This window comes from Taudactylus pleione, unplaced genomic scaffold (genome assembly GCF_031769625.1).
Source record: "Taudactylus pleione unplaced genomic scaffold, aTauple2 ptg000332l, whole genome shotgun sequence".
NCBI classification, from domain to species: domain Eukaryota; kingdom Metazoa; phylum Chordata; class Amphibia; order Anura; family Myobatrachidae; genus Taudactylus; species Taudactylus pleione.
The window spans coordinates 327,147-350,561 of NW_028284733.1; the positions used below are offsets into that span (position 1 = coordinate 327,147).

General features: G+C 48.2%; 1 protein-coding gene across 1 annotated transcript in view; it reads left to right on the top strand.

Moving 5' to 3' along the window:
• IGLON5 (IgLON family member 5) overlaps positions 1-14,478 on the top strand; it is a 145,336-nt gene extending 130,858 nt beyond the window's left edge. The window contains exon 7 of the mRNA XM_088443607.1: positions 10,025-14,478. Coding sequence (XP_088299733.1) covers positions 10,025-10,125 — 101 coding nt within the window. The 3' untranslated portion in view covers positions 10,126-14,478. The remainder of the gene's footprint in view (positions 1-10,024) is intronic.
• Positions 14,479-23,415: the final 8,937 nt, after the last annotated feature.

A 23,415-nucleotide genomic window follows, 5' to 3' on the forward strand; every position in this document is an offset into this window, starting at 1 on the left:
TGATTAATAGAGTAACTACCTCACAAGTCACAAAGTCAGGGTAAACATCCTGGCATGTGGGAGACCCCTGGCTCCCGGCGTAGGTCTAATGAAAGGGGTCGGGATTTCGACGCCTGTCATTTCTACTTTGCCGGGATTAAGCAGTCGGGAAGCGAGCGGTCAGCATTGCGACCGCCGGCTTCCCAATAGCAGGACAGTACCCCAGAATGATGGCTGTTCCGCCTAAACAGTTGGGAGGTATGGTTGGCATGCCAGCTATTTACGTAGATATGCCGCATTTGCATACCAGTATGACTGAAGTGTTTATAATCCTAGGAAATGTCCTGTACATACATACATTCATCCGTTCCTGAGCTTGATGGTGGATCTACTGCAGATACTGGAGAATATCCATGCTTGCTTCCTATGTGCAAGATCTGATCCAACCAAAGCAGCCATTATTATATACACATAGATGGAAACCCTCCTATGGTGGACTAGGAAGCAATTGTTTAATAGAGCACAGGACTTCATTCCTGGCTCACGTCATTAACCATCCAGCTCCCTGGAATCCCTATTTATTACATGCTGCGCACTGTAATAAATGACAGAATGACAGAGCAGTGGCGAATGTTAATCAGATAACCTTGTTATTATGTGATGCTGCATTGGAAAAACCCAAGGGTCGTTTACCAAGTACAGAGAGCCAGGCCTCACTGTTTCAGTGGAGTAAGTCAAGTGCTTCTGTTTGTTTTTGGATAAATGGGGTTGGCAAATGCTCCGCTAAATGTGTATGGCGGAAACTGCTATAAACTTTAGCAACAAAGTCCAACCTAATCCCACTTTATAACTACTCTGTTCATTCACATAAAAACAGATGCGCATGGGCGTAACTACCATAAGTGCAAGGTGTACAGCTTCTATGGGGCCCAGGGCTGAGGGGGGCCCATCTTCCTTGTCAAAGTCACATGTGTTTTTCACCATTGGATAGTACGGAATCAGGCCCTGATTCAGAGCCGGACGCTCTGACAGAGTGCTTGCTCTGAATCAGGGCCGGTCTTTTTTTTTTTTTTTAGAACGGCCTCCTGGCCGCTCACACAGCTGTGAGTAACCACCCACAGCTATAGCGAGCGGCCAGGAAGATGGTCGCGATGGTCAAGACCATCGTGACCATCGGGCTTGCGACAAGACCCTTGTGGTAGGGTCTCGTTGCCGCAAGCCTCAGAGAGATTTCGGCTCTAACAGAGCCGAAATCTCTCCCACTGACATCACTCGTGATGTCAGTGGGGCCGCCCCCAAACGGAGGCGTTCACATGGGAACTCCTCCGTCTGGGCAGCCACGCCCCTGGCCCGCCCACCAAAGGGGGCGTGCTGTCACTCAACATCGACAGCACGCCCCCCTTGGTACAAGACCCGGAGAGACGGATTGCCCGTCGCTATCCGGGTCTCGTGCATGTGCACCAGACGGATTGCCCACCAATCGACCCAGTTGCGAGCGCACAGCGCTTGCGACCGGGTCTGAATCAGGCCCTCAGTATGTTAGACCGCCGGACATGAGCCCGGCAGTTCAACTCTTGACGCCGGCAGCCCGATGGAGGAGATCCAGACAGCGGAGGTAAGTTTACTATTCCTAACCCTCGTCCCCTCTAACCATAACCCACCTTTAGGGGTGTCTAACCCTAACCTCCCCCCGTTAGTGCCTAAACCTAACCCCCCTCCCCGCACACTAAACCAAACCCTACCAGGGGGGTGCCTAACCCTAGCCTCCCCCTTTAGTTCCTAAACCTAACCCCCCTTCCCCTAGCCTAACCCTAACCCTCCCTGGGGGGGTGCCTAACTCTAAGTCCCCCTGGGGGGTCCCTAATCCTAACCCCCCCATCCCTGGCTACATGGATACTTACCTCCGGCATTGGATGATCGGTCCGGCATCCTGTTGGAGTTGCGGTGTCAGGATTAACATAGGCGTTGGTATTGCAACGCCTATGTTAGAGCCCTTACTGGGATTACACTGTCAGTTTTGAGACCGTCATAACTACATACCGATAGTACATAGGGACCCTTACAAACTTTTGCTATATGGGGCCTTCAAATACCTAGTTACACCCCTGCAGATGTGTCCCTCTACACTGCAAATAGCCCTTCCCTGCGCACCAGGATGATTTGGCCAGGCCGAGCATCTTTCTCACTGAAATTGTGCATCTTATTCGCATAATTAAAACAACTGGGAGCAACAAAACTACTTTGCTAGAACACACTGATCAATGTGATGAGCGACGTTTGTAGATCTGTGTGCGACTGAGTCTGAAACTGTATAGGAAGCGGCTTTTTCTCACGCCAAGTTCCGTTCTGCTTCATCTGCGACTTTGTACGTGTTTTAAAATTAATTCCTGTGCAGTGAAAGCCGCAGCCCAGCGTCTCTACCTACTTGCTCACTTTTTATATCCCCGGAGAGGAGACGCAGCTGGCCACTTCACGGGCGGGGAGCGGGACCAGACTCCTATGTCACTAGGATGCAGTTCTGCGTCATTTAGCTCCGCCCTTTACAGACAGAGCCGCGATTCCCGGCAACTATCTCCCCATCCTGCTCACTTCAGTAGGAAGTGGGTGATATGCGGGAGATTCGTACACTTTTCCGGGGGTACTGGGGGCTACCTGAAAATTCAGGAGCCTCCCACAGCTTCTGGGAGAGTAGGTAAGTAATGTGTCTCTAGAACACTTTGAGTGGTGTTTTGCTGGGTCTGGAAAGCGAATAAAATGCTAAATTTAAATAATATGACCGTACGCTACTCCTCTCGAATCCTCTCCCGTTGTATGGTGTATAGACGCCCGGTGTATGACACAGCTGTACCTCCTTAATTACAGCTCTGTTTATCTTCATTTATGTTGTAAATGAACCGTGAGAGTGTGGGCAGCTTGGGGCTGTCTATATTACATGTCACATTTCTGTGTGCTCATTAGTATCACCTAAGACACTTACAGAGTCTCCTTGTATCTCCTAGGACTCCCGTATCCAGGCCACTTCCTCAGTGTTGTTGGCAGGATGGGAGGTAATGAAGTGATTTATAGTGAATTGCGTCATTATAGCTCCACCCCCCACGACGTGAGGCCTAGAATCATGGTAGTTTGCAGCAGGAGACGGCTGGGTCGCATGAGGATACGATAGACCCTCCCCCCACGCCTACTCAGCAAAAGTAGATTAGTATGCATATAGCGGAAAATGTGCAGTAACTTGTATAGCAACCAACAAGCATCTGCCTACAGCTTATTTAATAATAGGCGCGAGGGTCCGATTGTCGGCTGTGGTTTTAGGGCCTGATTTAGAGCTGTACGCATTGCAGATGTTTTCGCCAATGGAGCTGTCTTTATGCGCAGTGTGATTTGCAGGCAGGGAGCTTTTGGGGGAGGCAACAGGGAGTGCCGGCTAAAACCACAGGGGTGCCTCCACAGTTTTGGAGGCGTGTCACATCCTGCGTCTGCTGTCGCGGCCATTCTGAGAGACCATAGACTCACTCAGGAAGGCAATGTTTTCCTGATCAGCGTCCGATGTTGCGTATGGGTACATAGTTGCGGGCAGCTGCGATGGCTCCGGTTGGCGTCTCAGTACAGGTCCCACTGCTGCTTTAGCGTATTTTCGCACATTCACAGCTACAAAAACCGCAGCTGCGGCACCAATAGCGTCGAACTCTGCAGTAGACATATTTACCTACTTAAAGGTTTTCCTCCCCGGGAGAAGCAGGTAGGCAGTGATGGAGGCGGGGCCAGGTATATAGCGCCATTAAGCACGACATGATAAATTACTGTGAATACCGCATATTTAACTAGGGGATGGTGCCAATTGACGCGATTCTTATAGAATTGCACCGTTAAGCTCCACCCCCTACTCACCCGACCGCCATTCCCCAGGAAAATTCTCCCCATTTTGCCCACTTCACTAAGATGTGAGCAGAATTCAGGAGAAGTGCCTACTCTTCCAGGGGCGCAGTGGGTTCCCAGAAAAATCGGGAGCCTACTGCAGGTTCCGGGAGAGTAGGCATGTATGCCCTTAGGGGCATTTCTAGAAAGGAGGGGGACGTGTGCAGTCTCCATCACGGGCCCCCTCCTATCAGTCCGGCGGCCGGCAGCGCACTGATAGACTCTGAGTACTAGAGTGTGCCCGGAGTCTGTAGCGTATGCGCAGGTCTGTACTGCGCATTTGCAAAATGACGGGAAAATGGCCATGGCGTCCATTTTCCAGATGTTTTTACAGTGCTGACACTGGCGCCGACGTTGAGACTCCGGAGAGGTAAGTATAATATGGGTGCAAGGTGTGCGGTGCAGACCCCCCCTGGACCCAGGGGCCCGTGTGCACCGCACACCCTGCACCCATTATAGATACGCTCCTGCCCTTAGTACATAGTCACATTTTCCGTATATCCCTGTTAGTCTCCAAAAACATGTAGTGTATAGACTGTTGTGCTGCATACGTGTTTTAATTAATATGAGTTGAAGCTGCCGCAATGAATTCACAAACATTGCTGTACAAAACACAGGCTGTATATTTTGTCATTAAGGAGCCCAGTTACTAAGCTAGTCTGTACCTAGAAATGTATTGATGGCTAAAGTTTCCAATAGTATGCGCTGTCCTGGCGAGGCTTCTTTATAGATTGCCCCGAGCTTCATCTCTTATCACTGTGAATAGTGTACAATTACCTACCCCCTTCCCCAGATGGGTAGGCGGAAATCCCAGTCTCCAATGCCCATCACTATACCAGACTGCGCATGTGTGAGCCTGGACAAGAGGGGGAAGATGGGTGCACAGCATAAAAAATGTCATGGGGGTGGGGTCACAATGCTGTGATATGTGGCACCCCTCCCCCTTATCCCACCCACCTCAACCTCCCAATCCACGGACCTCCCAGGGAAAAAGGCTTATATGTCGGCAAGTATAAAATAGCGGTAATAAGAGATGATATTTAACTGGGGGGAAAACACACCACTGTGGGGTCTAGTTACTAAACAGTGTTAGGAGACAGAGTGAAAAGTGATAAGGTGACAGCCAATCAGCTCCCAACTGTCATTTTTCAAACACAGCCTGTGAGATGGCAGTTGGGAGCTGATTGGCTGGCACCTTATCACTTTTCACTCTGTCTCCTAACACTGCTTAGTAAATAGACCCCTGTGTCCCATAAAATGGCTTTTACTAATTTTACCTAACGTTAATGTATTGTTTGTTCTTAGCTTCCAACAACTTTTATTATTGTTATTATTATCGGTCAGCTTCCAGAGTTGTCTATGGGATAAAACAGAGGGCCTGATTCAGAGCCGGACGCAAGTGGCTGCTCGTTCGCTCCGAGCGATGTTTGCCCAACTGCGCATGCGTACGGATCATAATACGCTTGCACGAACCAGTCAGTGCGGCCGAAAATCGTTTGTTCGCTAAATTGCGAATGCCTGCTAATATGAGTGACAGAAAGAGGCGTTTGTGGGTGGTAACAGGGGAAGGTGCTTGAAAACAGGGAGTGGAGATCAGAACGCAGGCGTGCTTAAAGGTCAAAACGGGCGTTTTATGGGTGTGCATAATTAATACAGCAGCGTCACTGACCACGTCACTGGGTTATTTTATAGCCAGAACTGCTCGCAAAATTGTGGTAGCAAAAACCATCCCCAAGAATAGCGAGCAGTTCATACGCTGGTCGATGTACTCGATTAATCTAATAAATAGCGGACATGACGTAGGATGCGAGCGGCCAGGGGGCGTAGTTTCCCAAAAAACTACCGCAAGTTTTGTATGCTCGTTCAGACCTAGAGGCGTGAACAGACCGCAAACAGCGAACGGTTCATTTGAATAGCCACCCCTATTTTCTTGACGAGCGAGTGCAAATAGCGTCTGGCTCTGAATCAGGCCCAGAGTCAGCTCTGCATTGGAGATAATGAATCTTATTTATGTACATACATAAGTGTAAACCTCCTAATACGGTACAGTCCTCCCTTCCACGTTTCTGTTTGTTTCTTTATTGCTCCATTTATTCTTATTTTTGCCTAAAATTATTAGAAATAGAGGAGAAATTGGCACGGCCTTAGATGAGGCACTCTTGTATGTGTAAAGCGCACACGTATAATCCACCAATGTGCTACTGGAAGGTGTAACACGTGTCCCGTGAACGGTTGCCGGTTCCGCGCTGGTGCAAAATTCCTTTTATAGACTGTCTACTCCGTACTTATCAAAGGAACTCTGTCCTGCACTCAGGGTTGTCTTAACAGCAGTGTGGGCCCTGGGCAAATCAATGCACTGGGGCCCCTACCCACCGATTCATGGGAAAAAAATGTAAATCGTCAATAACATTAAACCCTCCTGCATGCCCATCAGACCTCCCACACATGCAGAGAGACTGGTCTGAACCCAGCGGATGAAGTGAAACAGGGACTGAGGTGAGTACTTGCGGCTGTAGGGGGGTGGGTTGGCGGGCCCCTACAAGCTATGGGCCCTTGGGCAACTGCCCAACAAGCCCAATGGAAGAGATGGCCCTGCCTGCACTCACTTTGCCAAAATCTGCCAAATGTCCTGCTCTGTGGCCCTGATTCAGAGCCGCTCGCAAAAAAAGGGAGCGCTGGCTCAGAATCAGGGCGGGCGCTTGTTTTTTAAGTTGCGGCCTCCTGGCCGCTCGCATAGCTGTGGGTGACCACCCACAGCTTATGCGAGCGGCCAGGTGATGGTCGCGATGGTCAAGACCAACGCAACCATAGGGCTTGCGACGAGACCCTTATGGCAGGGTCTCGTGGCCGCAAGCCCCAGTGGACTTCCTGCTCCGGAGTGAGTGCTTTTTGCGCTCGCTCCGGGGCGCGTGCGCACTGGCCAGCCATCGATCCGCTTGCGAGCGCTATGTGCTTGCGAGCGGGTCTGAATCAGGCCCTGTGTCCAAAGAGGAGTCTTGTACCGTTACTCGGGGCCACGGAAACATGAATGATGAAATAAATAGGAGTGCATCTAGTAAAAGAAGAAAATGTATAAATGTATAGTAATGTATGTATAAATGTATAGTAATGTATGTATAAATGTATAGTAATGGCCTGAGCAATTATGTGACGTAGCCACTAATTTTAAAGCAGCAATTTGTTTTAAGGCAAAACCAACCTGGTTTTGCCTTAAAACAAATTGCCGCTTTAAATCTAGCGGATATGATGACAAAATTGCGTTATGTCTGCCAATCGCAGTTTTGGACCCCGGCATATATGTTTGTCTGTGTTATAAGCTCCTACAGCGATCTCTATTTCACTGTCCTAAAGTGTAAAAAACATGTCTTAAGTCCTAAATATCTTATATTAAATATTGTACTCATGTATTTCGGTGGCCCTGACAGCAGATAATGAGTTTCACGGAGAGTGAGTCTCTCTTGTTGTAAGGAAACTTTGTACTATTTACTGTGTCCTGGTTAAAATAAATTCTGCCTAAGAGCACTCAGATCCTCCAGCCTTTATACATTAAAATTATAATATTCGAATCCGTGTCCACTCTTTCACGTGTCAGCATAAGGTCGGCAGATTCTGGGAGATAATTAAGACATCTCAACGTTAAATAGCCTCATAAACAAATTGCAGAAACAATTTTAAAGCAGAGATTACAAACAGTGTAAAAATTAAGGGCCTGATTCAGAGCCGGACGCAATTAGCGCTCGCTCGTCCAGAAAATAGGGGTGGCTATTCAAATGAACCGTTCGCTGTTTGCGGTCTGTTCACGCCTCTAGGTCTGAACGAGCGAACAAAACTTGCGGTCGTTTTTTGGGAAACTACGCCCCCTGGCCGCTCGCATCCTACGTCATGTCCGCTATTTATTAGATTAATCGAGTACATCGACCAGGGTATGAACTGCTCGCTATTCTTGGGGTTGGTTTTTGCTACCACAATTTTGCGAGCAGTTCTGGCTATTAAATAACCCAGTGACGTGGTCAATGACGCTGCTGTTTTAATTATGCACACCCTTAAAACGCCCATTTTGACCTTTAAGCACGCCTGCGTTCTGTTTTCCACTCCCCGTTTTCAAGCACCTTCCCCTGTTACCACCCACATACGCCTCCTCCTGTCACTCAAATTATCAGGCATTCGCTATTTTGCGAGCACATGAATTTCGACCGCACTGACTGGTTCGCGCATGCGTATAACGATCCGTACGCATGCGCAGTTGGCCAAACATCGCTTGGAGCGAACGAGCTGCCGCTTACGAGTGGCTCTGAATCAGGCCCTAAGATCATAACATTTAATTATGTCTGAAAGGGAAATATCAGAAGTACTCTGCTACTGATACTATATATAGTTTTGTTTGTAATAGAATAAGGCTGGGTACACACCTGAACGATATCGGCCTGATTTGGACAAATCGGAACGACAAATCGGGCATATAACGATTGGCGCGCTCCCACGGTCGCATGCGACATCGTGTGATTGGCCGTGCTGCGCGGCCAATCACACGCTATCTATCGCATGTGAGGTTGTACATATTAATGAAGGACGGAACAGTGATCGTTCCGTCGTTCATTAAATCTTTTAAGTGTGTACCGGCAATCACGCGATGTCCAAGGTGAAGTCAAGTCGCCCTGAACATCGGCACGTTTGCCGGTCATTTAGGTGTGTGCCCGGCCTAACACTCCTGCAGCTTTTTTTGAACATGGAGGAGCTGATACAGAGCAATTGCAGCTGCGTTACGCCTCCGGGAATAGATGCGAATATCTAGCCTGTGGGCCTGATTCAGAGCCGCTAGCTGTTTGCGATGGAGCTGCCGTCGCAGTACGGGTCTCGCGCATGCGCACGCCGGCGGCGCATGCGCAGTCGGGGACCATCAACCCGCTTGTGAGCACTATGCACTCGCTAGCGGGTCTCAATCAGGCCCTGTGTTCGGAATCAGCCACAAAAATGTAACTGTCACGTCACCATCATCCACCGTTGCCAGAGATCTGACTAAAAACAGCCCAGTCTCTGCATACTGGGCATGACACAGAGATGGACGCAATAGCGATGATTGTTTACGCAGTTGAGCGATTATCAGTGATCTGTGCATGCGCGTGAGTCATATATGCCTACCCTCCCGGTTTTACGCGGGAGGCTCCCGATTTTTCGGGTAACCCCCCGCATCCCCGGAAGGGTAGGCATTTCTCCCGCATTCTACCCACTTCCTAGTAAAGTGGGCAGAATGAGGAGAATACCCGCGGCGATCGCGGGTCTCCGTGAAGGGGGCGGGGCTTAAGATGTGACTCTACATGAATCACAGCATTTGGCCCCGCCCCCTATGTAAATTTTACCCAATCACGGCAGTTTTGCCGCAAGGGGGCGGGGCTTAATGACGTGAATCGTTAGGCCCCTCCCCCACTGGCCCCCTGCTGCTTCTCTTAACCGGGCATCTCCCGGGAAGAGATTTATTAACATAGTGATTGGCAGGCAGGGACCATTTGTGGATGGCAACGGGGGGGTGACAACTCATACACAGGTATGCCCGCGACCGTACGCAGTAAAAATGGCTCCTGCGTCTCAGTTCCAGCAGCCATTCTGCGCAACCACAGGGGAACTCAAAATACAGAATATCGACTGATGATCTGTTCAGGCAAGTCCGCCAGCCCTGATTGACATCCGTTCAATTACGATAAAGTGATCGCTGCAATTGCCAATAGTTTGGCAGCTGCTCACAGTGAAGAAATTTGGGGCACATTATACCATACTGTCCAAATTACCGTCTGTTGTATGAGTCGTGATGATTGAAAAAAAAAAATCTTTATTGGTTCTTTAATTGTAAGCACAAATTTAATGCACAGCAGATTAAAATAACAAATCCAAACCAAAAACGTTTCAAGGCTGAAGCAGCTAAAAATATATTGTAAACATCACACAAAGTGTTCCTTTTGATTTTTACATCTTTCAAGGCCAGTAATGCCTTCAGGCAAATTTCTATCCTCGGTGAACTAGAATTCAACTTTTTAAGTTCTGAAATCTGATGCCGTCTTATCTGAAAATGTGTTTATGATGTTTTTTTTTGTTTTTTATTTTCTGCCATATTCTCAGATTGTGTTTTCTTCTCTTCCAGAACCCGGTTTTTCCCCCAACCACAGTGTGATGCACACAGTATCTCCTCTTCTTCTCGTCGTCTTGTCTTTCACGTTAGTCTCCCTCTTAGGTACAATCTAAAAAGAAAAAAACTAAAAAAAATTGAATATCCAGAAATAATTCTCAAAGCGGCAGTGGAATGAAAGAAAAAAAAAGTTAACACAACAACAACAAAAACAACAAAAATAAAAACACAACAAAACACTTCTTATTATTTTTTTTTTTAGATGGAATACAACACTGTGAGGGGACAAATTTATGCATTTTCGAAAAAGAGGATCATTGACTTTTTGAGCCTTCTAGATGGTGAAGGGAGAGAGAGAGGTGGTTTTGACCAATGACAGTCGATGACTAAGGGACATTGAGTGGGACTGACAGAATTGTGAAGCCTGGATACAATTAAGGATACGCATGGAAGGATATTACAGTGGCAGAGAGAGAAGACCGTGACCTCAAATAAAATTGAACCTCGTTAGTGTTTTAGAAGACATTTACCATTTTTTTTGCCCCTCGCAGTGCTGAAGCAGCTACAGACCACTTCAGCTCTGGGAGGAAGTTTCAACGTAGTTGCCCTACGTACCTCATTCCCAGTCATCAAGGGATCTTCTCCAAACACCTCGAAATGTTCCGAGTCCTCTCCTCTGCTTAGCCCTGCGTCCAGTTCGACGTTACTGTGTACATTACGCCTAACCCCTCACCGTCTCACCAAAATGAACGCCAATACTTCCAGTTTAGTATACGTGGATTTTATACCGTATTTGAAGGACAGTGGACGTCAGATGACTGCAACTCTACAACTTAAGTCGTGTTTGGAAATATACAAGGAAAACATGAACTGATTGTGGAAAAATAGTACAGTAGGTATCCTACTGGATAAGGTCTTCTTCGTCATTTACTAGGATACCTTGTGGATCTCCAGCCTACAAAAAAAAAGGCACGTACAGTATAATTGAGGTTCGATGGGTTGTCCCAAGTTTTGAACCTGCATCTCCTGCCCTCCAGACCCACTTTGTGGACATCTCAAGAGCTTAATGGAGGCTGCTTTCTATTGTGGCATAAAGTCATCGATCTGGAGATCCATAGCTATTGATTGGAAAGATGGGTGTTGGTTAGGCAAAGGATATTGTGCCCACCATATCAGGGACAGCAGGGAGAGTATGCAACTAGAAAATAAAATATGAGAACATTGGGATACGTAAGGGATAATGCACAGTCCCTTCTAGTTTCATATGCCTGTCATTCATCACCAGTGTCCGTGACATTCTTGTGGGTATTATACAGACCCTGTTCCCCTTTCATAGATGAATAGGAAGGGGAGAAAAGGGCCTTGAGTATTGTCTGACTGTTAGCTGTCTGTCTGCATGGTCCTATCACTGATTGCAAGCCCCTGTGTCCGCTCTTACTACTCATTGCGTTAATACTGACATGCAAATGGACTCGATCCTCACGGGCTGTTAATGTTTGTAATTTGCACTGTGTGGCGATTGAAGGATTCTTAGGTTTAGCAAAATGATCAAAGCTTCTGTTGCCCAAATGTTTCTTCCAACCGGGGTTTATAATTCATTAGATTCCCCCTCCAAAAAAAAAATCACTTATCTCTCACCGAAACGGCATCCAGCAAGGGCGACTCCACTTGTTTTCCCCCCAAACCCACCTACCCCCACCCAAAGAACAAAATAACGGACCTGCCCCCAAGTGTGTCTTTGTCCTGGCGTATGTTTGTCCATTCACCTATTTCTAACAGAGACACGTGAGGCCGGAGAACAGAAAAAAACAAAAACGGTCCTAAAAGAGCTTCCAAGCTGTGCGTCAAAGCAATGCATTCTGGGATTTCACATTCTGCATTCCTGTGTGTGGGAGGGGATTGGGGGGGGGAGGCTGCATTTCCGTTGGGGCACCTTATGGCTCATCACTGAAAATTCATTTGATTTATCGGGGAATATTTTTGGTTTCTTTTTGCAAAAAGATAAAAAAAAAAAATACTTGTGAATATTGGCAACAAATGTATAAAGTGTTATAATATAACAGAAAGAAAACTCTACGTAGAAGGATGGTGATGTTTCTTTGCAGACTCCCGTGTTATGTGTGTGTATCTGTCATTTGTCTCTTTCCGGGCGGGTAACCGGCATTTCAGTTGAGAACTCAGAATTCTTATCCATCAGCTTCACATACTGTATCCCCAAGTCTTCTGTACAAATGACTATAACATACTGTATGCAATGAGTAGAAGCTAAGATAGCCCCTACTCAATGTACTCAACGCACATTCTACCAACGCTGTCTATAGACTCTGATGCTGGGAATGGGGCCTGAATTAGTAAAATGCACAGCCTCTGGCTGCACAATAATGATTTTACAGAAACTGATAGGGTCACTATTGGGCATTATTCAAATGTGATGAGAAAATGACCTCTAATGGCTCCTACAGACTTCTGTCTGCGGTCGCCTTTTGACTGCGTTAACGAAACCCAGTGGCGCTGAAAGTGATATGGTTCCTCAGCCAGCGCATGACCAACTTAAGGCATCTTAAGAATAGATAAAGTCAACCAAAGTTTTAAATAACATATCCTGACAATAATAGTCTAGCAGCATATTGTATGTACATTTTTAGAATCCTTTTGTTCAAATAACATATCAGTCTTGCCTTGACCAATATACTACGTAACTGCTTACAGTCAAATTGATTGCGCCACTCTGTAGCCCATTAGACCACCCCATTTCTGTACAGGTAAGTCCACGTTTATTCAACATTTCAACTAGGTACCTCCAACTTACATGTCTCCCAATACTTTAAGTGGCAAAAATGTGTATTTCAGTTCTGGACAAATTCCTTAAGAAGGTAGAATCCTGAAATGGCCAAATGTCCTACATAGTGTGACCAGGTAACCAGACAGTGGCCCTGACTCAGCTTGGATCGTAGTTGCTAATATGCATGAAATCGGCCGATTGCTGCGTATGCATCGTAGTGTGCATGAGAGGACCGGCCACAGCGATGGGGACTGTGAACGCGGAGACTAAGCAGACCCAAAGTGACTGACAGGAAATTGCATTTGGGGGGGGGCGGCGAAACGCAGGTGTGCCAGTGCGTTTGAACGCCGTTGCATGGGCATACATAAATTATCCATTGCCCTACGCAGCCTGAGCCATTACAGCGTGCGCTGAAGTTGGCAATTTCAGAGTAAGGTCAGAGCTTGTGCAAGTGTGCGCGAGGCTGCGATGGTGGTCAATTGCACCGATGGTTTTGCAGTCTTGCTAAACATGACGGATGTGGATAAGGTAAAGTGGGCGTCCTTGTGTAGTGCTGCAACGGCATAGCGATCGCAATGGAATAGCATACTATCGCAGTTGAACTACGTGCATAATCGCTATTGCAATCGCAGTTGCAATCTTTAGTGAATCAGGCTCAGTGCGTGAACATTAGACTAGAACTATTGCCCCCCGCACTATACCAGCCTGTAACCCTCCTACAGTATACAGGCCAGTGTTCACATACAGTACAGCAAACCAGGACCCCACTTCTTTCCAAATAGCAGCAAGTGTCCCCCATAATACAGCATACTCCTATAATCACAGTCTGGGCCTCCTTCACCCAAGAGATCAGGGTCTTCATCCCCCACAGTATAGCAACCAGCCCCCCAAGTATGTCAGCTGGAGTCACCACTGTCCCAAAAGTATAGCAGCCACGGCCCTCATTTTCCACACTATGGGTTTAGGGTCTCCCCTTGTAATATAGCTCCCCAGCGTACAGTCACACAATGTCGTACCTACACAGATCCTGCTGGTGATAGCATTCATATATTCAGCAGCTGTTTGGGACAACTCTTGTCATTAACAAGCACCAACAGGTCACATGATCACATCAAGGTGTCAAGAAAAAGTGTGGACTCTTGTCATACATCATCCTGCTAATGGGGAATAGCTTATAAGTGTCTTTAGCAGCTAGGAGCACTGCTGGGGACCTGCGTAAGAACCAGTATTCATCCCTATTTGTACGGAACTTTGTTTGTTTTTTTTCAGTTCATCTTTTCAGCTACACAAGGTAGGTACTATAAACATGTACGTAATTGGCTGTTGTGTACATACATTTTGCCGCTGTAGCAAAGTTACTTTGTAGATCAGCGTCTGAAATGAGTCCTGCTACAAAACACATTCTTCTGTGCGACAAAATTGATTTTGTATTGATGTAATAAGTTGTGGCCCAAAAACAGTTAAGCGTTGCGAAAATACATTGATAAGAGCACAGTATAGAAGTCACATTGATTCTGAATTTAAAGCTATATTTAAATTTGGTCCATCTTGGTTGATGGTTCTTGGACAACGTTACATTGGTACATTTATTTAGGGGGTGTAATACCTGTACATGTACGCCAGTCTAACATTTCTCCTATTTTATTTTCTTATTAGCCAATTCTTACAACTGATACGGTACATTGTAAAGCGAAATAATAATAATTAAAAAAACTAACAGTAAAACTTTTTCTTTATTAAATCCGAATAAAGCACGGCCACCAATTGATACTCGGAAGCAGAGACGGATTATGTGCCTATCTTAGGGCTGGATTCACTATTATTATTATAATTATTCTTTATATGGCACCACAAGTGTTGGCAGCACCTTACAGAGTACATAAACTAATAAGTGAACAAGAAACAAGTAACTTACAGTACATTACAGTGCAGGACAAGGGCACAATTTATATACATTGCTGCAAGTGCAATAGCGATTAAACACTCACAATAAGCAGCGGGGAGTTAGCAATCATGTGTTAGGTGCCCTTGTGGGGAGTAAGGAGTAGAAGAAAGTGTAAGGAGAAGCACATGAGGAAAGAGGTCCCTGCTCGTGAGAGCTTACATTCTAAAGGGGAGGGGCAGACAGGCGTGACACAGAAGGGGAAGATAGGAAAGAAAGCATGTAGTGGGTTAGGATGAGAGCTGGAAGGCCTTGATGAGGTAGTGGGTCTTGAGAGCCCGTTTGAAGATTTGTAGAGAGGTGGAGAGTCTGATAGGGAGAGGGAGAGTTCCAAAGGTAGGGAGCAGCAAGGGCAATATCTTGGAGGCGGGAGTGGGAGGAAGTAATCAGTTGGCAAGAGAGGCGGCATGCATTTGTTGAGTGAAGTGGACAGGTGAGAGTGTGAAGGGAGATGAGGTCAGAAATGTATGTGGGAGAGGATTTGGTGAGGGCTTTGTAGACGAGTCTAAGAACCTTGAATTGGCATCTGAAGGGGAAGGGGAGCCAGTATAGGGCTTGAAGGAGAGGGGAAGCAGATGTAGAACATCTGGAGAGGAAGATGAGCCGACCATCAGCATTGAGGACCGATTGTAGTGGAGAGAGGTGGGAGACTGGGAGGCCAGCTAGGAGAAGGTTACAGTAGTCTAATATGGAGATGACCAGGAGTGGATGAGGTTTTTAGTAGCATCCAGTGTAAGAGTCTAATCCTTGAAATATTTTTGAGATGGAAACGGCAGGACTGCGAGAGGTGCTGAAGGTGTGGTTTAAAGGAGAGGGAGGAGTCCAGGATAACTCCAAGACAGCACACTTTGGGGCTAGAGGAGATAATTGTGCCATCAATAGATAATGAAATTGTGGGAAGTGAGGTAATGGAAGAGGGTGGGAAGATGATCAATTCAGTCTTAGACATGTTAAGTTTAAGAAAGCACTGGGACATCCAGGAATAGATAGCAGGGAGACAGTTGGAGATATGGGTGAGGAGAGAGGGGGAGAGGTCAGGGGTGGAAATGTAGATTTGAGTATCATCAGCATAGAGATGATATTGGAGGTCGAAACAGTTGATGAGTTCACCTAAATAGGACATATATAGGGAGCATAGGAGAGGTCCAAGAACAGAACCTTGGGGAATACCTACTGTTAGTGGAAGTGGGAGGGATGAGGAGACATGAGAGGACACGGAGAAGGAACGATCAGAGAGGTAGGAGGAAAGCCAGGAGAGGGCAGTGCCACGTAAACCAAGAAAGTAAAGGATTTGCAGCAGTAGAGGGTGGTCTACAGTGTCAAATGCAGCAGAGAGGTCAAGGAGAATGAGCAGAGAGTAGTGGCCCTTGGATTTGGCAGCAAGTAGGTCATTCAAAAAAGTAATTTAAGTTGAACTCCGGCGCACACACAGTATCTGCCCAATCCCACTCACCAAAATCCTGCCCAATCAGGTAATACAGTAATATAGAATAAAAATAGGAAAGGGAGATCAAAGGCGATACATACAAATAATTCCAAATAGATGGATGCTCACAATCCAAAATTCAAAGGAAATGTCCAAATGATCAATGTAGATGGTACCTTTGTCTCTTCTCAAAATTACTCCGTAACAGGAGAGATGAATACGCGGGGAAAAAAGAAAAGAAAAAGGCACAAAATGTGAAGTACTGATAAATCGATTAGTATATCCCCTTTTTTGTGTTGATCGTGGAAATGGTGTTTGTATAGTTCCCAAGAGAGAAAGTGAAAGGGACTCGCCACCAATATCTTCCAAAATTTTAGCGTACCAATGACTCACACAAATGGTACGGCAACAGAACACATCAAGGTTTCTTTGGAAGGAAATCACCTTTAAATGATCACACAAAATAAATCATATGAGGCGTACCCCAAACTCACATCTCCAGTGATTGGGATCCACACATCAAGGTTTCTTTATACTTATAGAGGATCTTATCACACACGAAGATTTCAAAAAAACAACAACATTTATTGCACAAAAATTAAAAATATAAGTTCAAAACGTCTTTAGGACAAAACTTTTGACACAGATCGAGTAACAGGATCCAAAGCATTAGGTGATATACAAGTGATACCTTATAGGAGGTAAGGTCCGGACTTAGGGCCTGATTCAGAGCCGCTCGTAAGCGGCCGCTCGTTCGTTCCGAGCGATGTTTGCCCGACTGCGCATGCGTACGGATTTTAATACGCATGCGCGAACCAGTCAGTGCGGCCGAAAATCGTTTGTTCGCTATATAGCGAATGCCTGCTATTTTGAGTGACAGGAGGAGGCGTATGTGGGTGGTAACAGGGGAAGGTGCTTGAAAACGGGGAGTGGAATTCAGAACGCAGGCGTGCTTAAAGGTCAAAACGGGCGTTTTATGGGTGTGCATAATTAATACAGCAGCGTCATTGACCACGTCACTGGGTTATTTTATAGTCAGAACTGCTCGCAAGATTGTGGTAGGAAAAACCAACCACAAGAATAGCGAGCAGTTCATACGCTGGTCGATGTACTCGATTAATCAAATAAATAGCGGACATGACGTATGATGCGAGCGGCCAGGGGGCGTAGTTATCCAAACAACGACCGCAAGTTTTGTTCGCTCGTTCAGACATGGAGGCGTCAACAGACCGCAAAGAGCGAACGGTTCATTTGAATAGCCACCCCCTTTTCCTGAACGACCGTCCGCAAATAGCATCCGGCTCTGAATCAGGCCCTTAAATCCAAATAAGAAAAAAACTTCATATATCTCCAAGGCTATTCCAGGGTCCCTGTAGTTAAACTTTAAATATGCCCAGTAGTCACAGCACCAACGCCGTTTCGATCCTATATGGATCTTTATCAAGGTGTGTCAGATTGATTGACAGGAAGTGCCGTTTGTGGAGGGGGGTGGTCGGGCGAACGCAGGCGTGCCAGTGTGTTTCAACGCTGTTGCAGGGGTGTGCATAAATTATCCACTGCGATACAATACGCAGCCTGAGGCCTGATGGCGTGTGTGGAAGTTAGCAATTCCTGAGTAAGGTCAGAGCTTGTGCCAGTGTGCGTGAGGCTGCGATTGTACCGATGGCTTTGCAGTCTTGCCAAACTTTATGTATGTGTGCTGAGAAAAGTGGGCGTCCTTATACAGTGCTGCGGGGAACAGCGATCGCAATGTATTAGCATACAATCGCAGTTGAACTGCGTGCGTGATCGGTATTGCATACGCAGTTGCGTACGGTAGTGAATCAGGCCCTTAGGGATGTACGCTATGCCGATATTTTCGCAGTTGACTGATTATTGGTAAACTGCACATGCGCCTAGAGTTGGGTACACACCTAACACATATATCTGCAGATGATGGTTGTTCACATACACACTGAACCGCCTGTACAAAGAGCACGGTGACTGACCGCCCGTACACACAGCACGATGACTGACCGCCCATACACACAGCACGATGACTGACCGCCCATACAAACAGCGCGATGACTGACCGCCCATGCACACAGCACGATGACTGACTGCCCATACACACAGTACGATGACTGACCGCCCGTACACACAGCACGATGACTGTCCTCCTGTACACACAGCACAATGACTGACCGCCCATACAAACAGCGCAATGACTGACCGCCCGTGCACACAGCACGATGACTGACCGCCCGTAAACACAGCACAATGACTGACCGCCCGTACACACAGCACGATGACTGACCACCCGTACACACAGTATGATGGCTGACTGCCCATACACACAGTACGATGACTGACCGCCCATACACACAGCACGATGACTGACCGCCCGTGCACACAGCACGATGACTGACCGCCCGTACACACAGCACAATGACTGACCGCCCGCACACACAGTACGATGACTGACCGCCCGTACACACAGCACGATGACTGATGGCCCATACACACAGTACGATGACTGACCGCCCATACACACAGCACGATGACTGACCGCCCGTGCACACAGCACGATGACTGACCGCCCGTACACACAGCACGATGACTGACCGCCCGTACACACAGCACGATGACTGACCGCCCGTACACACAGCACGATGACTGACCACCCGCACACACAGCACGATGACTGACCACCCGCACACACAGCACGATGACTGACCACCCGTACACACAGTACGATGACTGACTGCCCGCGCACACAGTACGATGACTGACCGCCCGCACACACAGCACGATGACTGACGGCCCATACACACAGTACGATGACTGACTGCCCATACACACAGCACGATGACTGACCGCCCGTACACATAGCACGATGCCCCAATATATCTGCAGCACAGCCGACGCTACATGTCTGTGAACGCCATCGGTCGCACCATCGAAATGTGCACCAGACCTATGGCAGGTGCAGTTTCTCATTGTGAGTAGGCCCTATGTGAGCGGATGCGCATCTCTGTACGCAACCTTTTTAGTGACATTCCCACAGGGGCTGGCTGGCAACTTTTGGCCTGGGGGGCAGACACAAGTAAGTGGCCCGATTTCTCCACCAGCGCATTGCAATGGAGAAAAGACACATGATAATAGCCTCTGTAAGTAAGGTGTGCCTAATGTGGGTGTGCTTTAAATAATGTAGAGAGGTTTGCAGTGACAGCCAGATTAGGGAGCATCGCAGTGACTGTCATATAATGCAGAGAGGTTCGCAGGGACCATCAGATCAGGGAGTGCCGCAGTGACTGCCATATAATGCAGAGAGGTTCGCAGGGACCATCAGATCAGGGAGTGTCGCAGTGACTGCCATATAATGCAGAGAGGTTTGCAGTAACCATCAGATTAGGGAGCATCGCAGTGACTGCCATATAATGCAGAGAGGTTCGCAGGGACCATCAGATCAGGGAGTGTCGCAGTGACTGCCATATAATGCAGAGAGGTTCGCAGGGACCATCAGATCAGGGAGCGTCGCAGTGACTGCCATATAATGCAGAGAGGTTTGCAGTAACCATCAGATCAGGGAGTGTCGCAGTGACTGCCATATAATGCAGAGAGGTTCACAGGGACCATCAGATCAGGGAGTGTCGCAGTGACTGCCATATAATGCAGAGAGGTTCACAGGGACCATCAGATCAGGGAGTGTCGCAGTGACTGCCATATAATGCAGAGAGGTTCGCAGGGACCATCAGATTAGGGAGCGTCGCAGTGACTGCCATATAATGCAGAGAGGTTTGCAGGGACCATCATATTAGGGAGCGTCGCAATGACTGCCATATAATGCAGAGAGGTTCGCAGGGACCATCAGATCAGGGAGCATCGCAGTGACTGCCATATAATGCAGAGAGGTTCGCAGGGACAATCAGATCAGGGAGCGTTGCAGTGACTGCCATATAATGCAGAGAGGTTCACAGGGACCATCAGATCAGGGAGTGTCGCAGTGACTGCCATATAATGTAGAGAGGTTCGCAGGAACCATCAGATCAGGGAGCGTCGCAGTGACTGCCATATAATGCAGGGACATTCTCAGTGACCACCTGATCAGGGAGCGTTGTAATGGCTGCCAGATAACGCAGTAATCACCAGATTATGCAGATATCATCAGTGACCCACTTATAACACAGGTATTATGAATATACAGTAGCCCTCACACACAATGATAATACCCCCCCCACATTCACACACATTATTACATCACCCCCAGCACCAACAGTATTAAAACTCCCCCTCCCCCCAAAGATAAAAATAACTACAGCCCCCCATTGCATAAGTATTCCAACACCCCCCCTTCCCTCTCAAATATCATGTAAACATGTACAGCTCTGGTCCCTGCGGAGCTCCAGGGTACAGGAAGAGATGACACAGACAGGATAGACTAAAGAAAGGGCGGAGACTCGGGGTGAGGGGGCGGGGTCTTCAGCAGGGACAGGAGGTGATGGATTAATATAGTCAGTCAGGGTAGGAGAGGGGGCGGGGCCTTCCGGTGAGGGGGCGGAGCCTTAGCCGGGAGGAAGAAGGAGCCCGAGGGAAGGGACAGAGGGCCTGATTCAGAGCTGAACGCTCTGACCGGAGCGCTCGTTCTGAATCAGGGCCGTCCTATTTAAATGTGGAGCGGCCTTTTGGACGCTAGCATAGCAGTGGGTTACCACCCACAGCTTATGTGAGCGTCCATGATGATGGTCGCGACGGTCAAAGACCATCGCGACCATCGGGCTTGCGACGAGACCCTGCGGTAGGGTCTTGCTGCCGCAAGCCCAGGAGTGATTTTGGCTCTATCAGAGCCAAAATCACTCCCACTGACATCATTACTGATGTCAGTGGGGCCGGACTCAGACGGTAGGCGTTCCCATGGGAACGCCTCCGTCTGGCAGCCACGCCCCTGGCACGCCCACCAAAGGGGGCGTGCTGTCAGTCACCATCGACAGCATGCCCCCTTTGGTGCGAGACCCCGAGCGACGTATTCCTCGTCGCTCGACGGGTCTCGCGCATGCGCACGACGGAGCTCCCTCTGTCGTGCGCATTCGCCCAACATCGACCCGCTTGCAAGCGTCCTTCGCTCGCGAGCGGGTCTGAATGACCCCCAGAGAACACAGAGAGGTTGGTGCACAGCGCCTGCAGTGGAGCGGCCTCGGAAGGAGCGCTGCTCAGTGTGCAGCCACAAGCTACATAGGGTGACAGACAGCCCAGTAACAGGCAGAGAATGCTGCCCAGCCGGTCTGATGCTGCTATAGTCGGAGCGACTGAGAGCACTTTCTGCCTGTCACCGGGCCGTCAGTCATTCCTGTGCACTAGTGATACCAGCCCTTACTGAGGCAAAAGTCTACCGGCCCGGGGGCATATGGCACCCTGCCCCCCGGCCCAGCCCGCCACTGCACTCCCATAATGTGCAACATCCCTGAGCGTCTTTTTAGCCACACCCTTTAACTCCCGCTCACCACCCAGGAATGCATCTTACATTTCTATTGCCGGACGCCCAAATCTGCACTGCGGCTCTATACGTACAAAACTTGGATGAATGCACGGCACGACTCAGTAGCATGCACAGGTGAAAAACATTGGCCGCTTGCATGAATAAAGGCATAGCGTATGACTCCGAATTTTACCCCAGGGGCATGGTTGCCCACTCTCCCGGTTCGGTCGGGAGCCTCCCGAAAATCGGGTGCCGCTGCTGGCCCCCTGCAAGAGAAGACAACTCTCCCTGTTTGGCTGCTGCCCCCCGCGCCCCCCTGGTTGTACCCACTTATCGAGCGGTAGTGGGCAACCCAAGGGGGCCGATGACGCGATTCTCGCTCAATCACGTCATCGTAGCCCCGCCTCGCCTGCCTTACAATGCCTGTAATATCGATTTTTTTGTTCAATTTAACATTTACTAACAGACCATATTTGATTTGTTTTTTTTAAGTATCATTGTGTGATTTAGACCGAAAAAAACAACATCGATGTTGATCAATTTTCATCGATTTTAAATCAATCAAAATCGATTCAAAATCGAACTGGACCCTTGGCGAAAGTCCATGTAATCTTTTTACCTCCTTACCCTGATTGGTGCTCTTCAGTGATCGCTTTTCAAATGATAGTAATAAAACTCGCTGCGTATTATAAATGGTGCTCCAGCCAATCAGCTCACAACTGTCATTTCTCAAACAGGTGACAGTTGGGAGCTGATTGGCTGGAGCTCCATTATCATACACAAGTTTTATCACTTGTTGTGAATGATAAAACTCGTTGATAAATGAGACCCTTGCTTTGCTCTCTGATTTTTTTTTTTAGATTTCTTTTACCATAATGGCATGCATATTACATCCCATGTCTATTTTAGGGCCTCATTCAGCAAGGAACGCAGTTGCTTATACGCATGCAATCAGACGATTGTTGCGTTCTGCGTATGCATATGAATCGCAGTGCCTGTGCGCCAACCGGCCACTGCGATCGGGTCTGCAGTCGCAGTGACTGTGCAGACCCATCGCAGAGTGATTGACAGGAAGCGCCGTTTGTGGGTGGTGATGGGGGGGCGGCGGAATGCAGGAGTTTCAGCGGCGTTGCAGGGGCGTGCATAAATTAGCCCCTGCGATACCATATGCAACCTGAGGCCTCATAGCGTGCGCTGCTTTAACTGTGCGTGTGGCTTCGATGGTATTTGATTGTATTAATGTTTTCGCGGTCTTGCTAAACATTATGGATGTGCGTGTAGGTGAAGTGGGCGTCCTTATGTAGTGCTGTGGCGGCATTGCTATCGCTATGGATTATCATAAACCATACTTACCTACCCTCCCGATTCGGCCGGGAGCCTCCCGAAAATCGGGTGCCGCTCCCGGCCCCCCGGAAAGGCAGGCAAGTCTCCCGGCCCCAGCGACTCACCTGCATTAACCCCGGCAGCGGGGGGCCGATGACGCGATTCGCGCTGTCACGCCCCATGCACCGCCCCCAAAGACGTGTCATCCTCTGAACCACGCCCCCTTTCCCCCAGCGACACGCCCCATTTTTGCAGCGATACTCCCCCATGTGGTTGCCGGACAGCTCCCTCCCGGAAGGAGGGAGCTCAGTGTCGGCAACCCTGCAAACTCGTAGTAAAACTGCGTGCGTGCGCTATATTGCGATCCGTAGTGAATCAGGCCCTTAGTTTATTCATTAGATAGATACACTCTCCAGCACAGTATATCTATGGGCCTGATTCAAACCCACTCGCAAGCGGGTCGATGGCCGGGCAGTGC